Consider the following 5,213-nt stretch of genomic DNA (forward strand, 5'->3'; position numbering starts at 1 on the left):
CAAAAAAAAAAAAAAAAAAAAAGTACAGATCTCATAATTTTAAGTTGACAATAGCAATTAATTTTTTTCTTAGAGACAGAGTTTCATTTTGTCGCCCTCGGTAGAGTGCTGTGGCATCACAGCTCACAGCAACCTCCAGCTCTTGGGCTTAGGCAATTTTCTTGCCTCAGCCTTCCAAGTAGCTGGGACTACAGGCACTTGCCATAACACTCAGCTATTTTTTTGTTGCAGTTTGGCCAGGGCTGAGTTTGAACCCACCACTCTCATGATTGAAACTGAAATTAAGGAGTAGTCATGGTCTTCTGCTATACCACTTCACTGATAACATTGTCTGAAGGATTTGCTATCAACTTCTTATCTTTCACTTACACCACTCTTGATGCTGAGTTCCATGAAGCATAAAATAGAACCTTTTGGAACTTATAAAGTTCAAATAATTGAAGTTCAAAAAAATCTAAGTCACTCATTCAAATATTTTATGGGTTTCAAAATAAGCAAGATTTTAAGGTGAATAAAGAAATAGTTGTTTCCTTAAAAAACAAGAAACGTCTGCTCTAAACATATTTCTTTAGAATGTTCAAAATCTTATTATAGTAGAATAAAACAACAAATTTGGAATCTGATTTAAACATGTACTTATAATAATCTAGGTAAGTATCATACTTTTGCTGGCTATGGACAGAAAGCTAGTGACCACTGATGTAACCCAATGGTATCAACTCTTTCCACCAAGCAACCATAAAGAAGTGTAATATACAACCAAAGACAGCGCTGGCAATACCAAGCTTAAAGCAATGACCCAAATGTGGCTACCTATGGAACAGGATAGTAAGCAAGTCAAATCAGGGGTAGGAGGGATGGGTAGAGTAGGAAAAAGGCATGCCTTTTCCCTGTCAACCAGAAAGAAAGGGTGCATGGCCAATTAATGCTCGTCCAAGCATCACCTATATTCCTGGCACTGTGCAGGAATCTGAGAGACACAAATGTAATAAAATACACATCTTTGTATTTCTCTCCAGTGAAACAACATGCCCACAAACATTTAGAGAACAAGTCAGGGTCAATTCAATTTTGCCCTGAAAATAATAAATCCTCTCAGAATTCAGGGAGGGCAGAAGAGAATAAGAGAAAGAGATTAAGAGCTGAGAATCATACAAATTAAGATTCAGACTAGGAATTCTTGAATCCACCTCCATTTGAGGAATTTCGATCCCTGGTCTGCTAGTAACCACAAACATAACCCAACAGGTCACTTCCCTCAGTTTCTATTAGGTCAGTTTCCTTCTCTGTCAAGCAAGGATGTTAGACTCAAATGGAGTTTTAGGTCAGTCTCTGACCTGACATGGACCTTACAGGTTAGAGGAGTGATTAAGGCTGAAATTCAGCTATAAAAACTACATAAAGATTTAACATGAGTGTATGGGACATTTGGGGACAATGCAGACTGGCTTAAGTACAATGAAGTACTGTGCTGGAGTGGATCTGGCAAAGTAAGAATGGACCAGATCATGAGGAACTCAATTAAAGAATTAGGACTGGGCAGCCTATAGCCTATACAGCCTGTGGTTCAAAGGAGTAGGGCGCCAGCCCCATATGCCAGAGGTGGTGGGTTAAACCCAGCCCCGGCCAAAAACTGCAAAAAAAAAAAAAAAGAATTAGGACTTCCCTCTCTGACAGGCAATGTAACTTCTGTTAAAACTTTCAGATTAGGTTGAAACAGTATCATTGCCAAAGAATTGCAAAGTGTAAAGCGGGACAGCCACAAACTATAGCAGCACAGTAACAAACTAAAGTAAAAAGATGTAGTAATTCAGTTTAGTTGTTGACCACCAGAAAATGCCAACAGGCTGTCATATCAGAGATGACAGTTTGATTTAGCAATGGAATTACACAGCTCACACTGAAAGGCAGTTCTCCTTTAAAGAACCGTCCTTAAAAATAGCAGCCACCTTCACTAACAGAAAAGCATGCAACAAACATTTTACATCAGTTTTTATTACAGTCACAAGCTGGAGAGAAGGAAAAAACTACACTAGGTGTTAAAAATACTAAATAACCCCCTGCACTTTTATTTCTATTCACTCAATTGAATGTTGTTTTAACAGAGGAGGAGAATTACAAATTATATTTACAACCTCACGATTGCATTTACCTGAAGTACTGTATTGCTTCAGACTCATTCTCCAAACCTAGAAAAGATGCATTTCTCAAGCAGAACATTAAGCAGTAATGCAATTGGTTATGCCCCCCTGGGCTCTAATTTACCATACCTACTACAGCAGAGCAAAAGTGGCACAAGCTGGACTTGTGATCCCATCCAGTACAGACTGCCATCTGCTGCACATACACAGGATGTCTCCTATGTAAGAGTCAACCTTAGTGTCTCTTAGGGACCTTCATAAGAACGCCTACTCTTTCTGGAAAGTTGTTTGTTCCCATATTCACCTAACACATATGTGCCTCCAATCAATATCTACTTACAGGAGAATCCCTATTCATGGGGTTTTGAAATACCAATACTTTCCTAATAGACAAAAGTAATTTTTATAAGGAGGATTTATAACATAATAAGAGAGTCAGAATATCTGAGGTAGATGGGTATCCTAAAATTGTTAGGTATTACCTGTATAACCTTGGCCAAGTCTTTCCCTTTTCTGGGCCTCAATACTTTTCAAATTGAATGTCTTGTGAGGAATCTTAGAATATCAGATGGAGACATCTGTAGACACGATGGCTTCAGAGCAAGCGTAGAAAAATAAAAAATCTGTTTACATATTTTAAATAATCATGTTCAACTTTTTTCAAAATCTTACAATTCTAAATTTACAAGTCACACTCCCATGAAAACACTTCTGCCCTTCAGAAATAACACTTCATTTTAACTGTGCCTTCAGTTACAAATTCGGCACATCACTTTTACCCGCCCTAGAATAGCACAGAGAACACTTTCATGAAGCTTTCCCACAAGGAAGACTCTCACAGCCTGACAAATTTGCATAGTGGAAAGTATACATGGCACAAATAAAAAATGCTAAATGAACACCACACCCAAACAGTCTTAATAAAAACAAACTGTGCAACGTCAGAAGATGTCTTATAAAAATACAGAGTTAAAGACAACTTGGGATGTCTTTAAATAGTTTAGGGGAAGGAGGGATGCAATCAGGTTTTGCAGTGGCCTTATGTTTTTTAAGAGAACAAAATACATAACTGGAGACTATGAAACATGCAAATTAAATTGAACTATGGAAAAGCTCAGCTCTTGCCCAAAAGCTCCAGCGAAGCAATATGCGCATGCCAAATATGAAGAAGTACAATTTTCCCACAAGAATGAGGACAGGGTTCGTATCCATGACTAATAATAACAATACTATCTTGCTTTTGCCGAGCATTAGTTCTTTTCATAGCTCTTGCAGACACAATTTTATCCTGAATGGGTCTTGGAGTATCCTCTCTGAATAGCTCCTATTCAGTTTCCTTTTAAGAACTATAGAAACAAGGCAGGTGGTGTGTTTGTTGAGGGCTGAAGGTACTAGTTTCTCCTATCAGGCTGTCTGCAGTGATCCTCTCATTACCACACTGTATAACTTAGCCCTAGGAAATAAAACTACACTCTCTCAGAGTTGGCCAAAAACCAACACATGTGGGATACAGGTCCAGGACGTCTAAGGAATGGGAAACTCCTGTTAGGTCAAGAACTCCATGCCAACTTGATCTCTTCCAAGTGAAAAATAATCTCTCTTACTCTCTTCCTCACACAAACACACACACACGCTCAAGACTGTTCAAATAGAAACCCCTTTCATTGCCAGCTAATACAATCACCAAATCTCTGCCTCTGAGCACAACTTGTCATGTTCGCTTCTCCCGTGCCTGCTGCCCACCCTTCGTGCTTCGGGCACACGTGAACAAGCTTGTAGACCAACCCTCCAAAGAGCCACCGACAGGACCTTTAAGGACCGAGGGTATGCATGGAGCTTGCCTCCTGAAGCAATGCAGCATCCATCTCGAGGGAGCTGGTCACACACAACGCAGGAAGTCACACAGGGGGATAAAGTTTGATTTTCCTTCCTGCCCGTCCCCAGAGGGCCGAGGGGAGCGAGGAAGCGACCCCGCTGGAGGTCTTGGGTTGCTCTCCGGGGACAGTTCCCAACAGCATGGCACTGCCACTCTCCTGACACATACAAGGCAGCCGCGGCAACTCAAGACACCCCAACCTGCCTGGAGGAGGAAGGCAAGGGGACAACTTGCACCGGGCTCAGTTCGGGAGCACCGGGGCAGAGCTGGAAAGAAAGAAGGAGGGAGGAACCGAGATTGGGGGCGGGTCAGGGAGAGATTCAAGTCCCGTCCCTTCCCCGCCCTGGTGTCCCCGGTCCTGCGGGAACATCCCCGCCGCCGCCCCTCCTCCTCCTCTCGGCTTCCTCCCGCCTGCCCTTCCTGCCTGGTCGCCGCCGCAGGCGCCTGAAGGGCACGGCCGCTCCTCGGTGCCCGGCAGCCTCGGGAGCGGCCGGGAGTTGAGGTAACTCGCCCGCTGCCCGGGCGGCCTGCCCGCCGGCAGCTCCCACACACCAGCGCCGCCCCGCCCTCCGGAGCCGCCGGGCGCGCTCGCTCACCGTCCGGTGGTGCTGCTGCTGCGGGTGTCGGCTGACGCCCAGCCCAGGGAAGCAGCCGACAGTCAGCGCTCCGCAGCCGCCGCCCCGGGAAGACAGGAGCAGCAGCAGCGATCTACCTGCGGCGGCCGCCATCTCTCAACTGGAAACGGCGCCGACCCAGGCAGCGCAGCGGACGGCCGAGGCGGAGCTAAGAGCCGCCACTCACCGACTCCGGGCCAACTGCCGCCCTGGACTGAGTTGATGAGGCGGGGCTTCCTGCAAGGCCCAATCGGCAGGCGGGAGAACCACATTGGAGGCTGCCTGTCACTTCCAGAGTTACCTATTAAGGGACCTAGTCAATTACGGGCAAATTCTAGGGAAACAGTAATTGGCACCCGAGCCCCTCAAAATAGCAGCAGTGGAGATGGCATGCTCGATCCAGCTAATCTTCACCAAAGTTAGAGCTATGATAAGGGTAACTGAGGAGATAGGTATTTGCTCAAAGCTTTGATCTAAGTTGAGTTCTAAGTGAGTGTTCTAAGTTGGCAAAATAGACATAAAATTAATAACCATTAACTAGATACACTGTTACTCTCAACGACACTCCCAGAGTTATCATTC

At 44.5% G+C, this 5,213-nt stretch overlaps 1 protein-coding gene across 2 annotated transcripts in view; it reads right to left on the reverse strand.

Annotated features, from left to right (window-relative positions):
- The window catches only part of MCU (mitochondrial calcium uniporter), a 201,913-nt gene extending 197,147 nt beyond the window's left edge, over nucleotides 1-4,766 (reverse strand). For both annotated transcript variants that reach the window (XM_023509571.1, XM_003783570.1), the window contains exon 1: nucleotides 4,614-4,766. In XM_023509571.1, the coding sequence (XP_023365339.1) occupies nucleotides 4,614-4,745 (132 nt within the window). In that variant the 5' untranslated portion in view covers nucleotides 4,746-4,766. The remainder of the gene's footprint in view (nucleotides 1-4,613) is intronic.
- Nucleotides 4,767-5,213: the final 447 nt, after the last annotated feature.

Source organism: Otolemur garnettii, unplaced genomic scaffold, assembly GCF_000181295.1.
Source record: "Otolemur garnettii isolate 467f Iridium unplaced genomic scaffold, OtoGar3 scaffold00008, whole genome shotgun sequence".
NCBI classification, from domain to species: domain Eukaryota; kingdom Metazoa; phylum Chordata; class Mammalia; order Primates; family Galagidae; genus Otolemur; species Otolemur garnettii.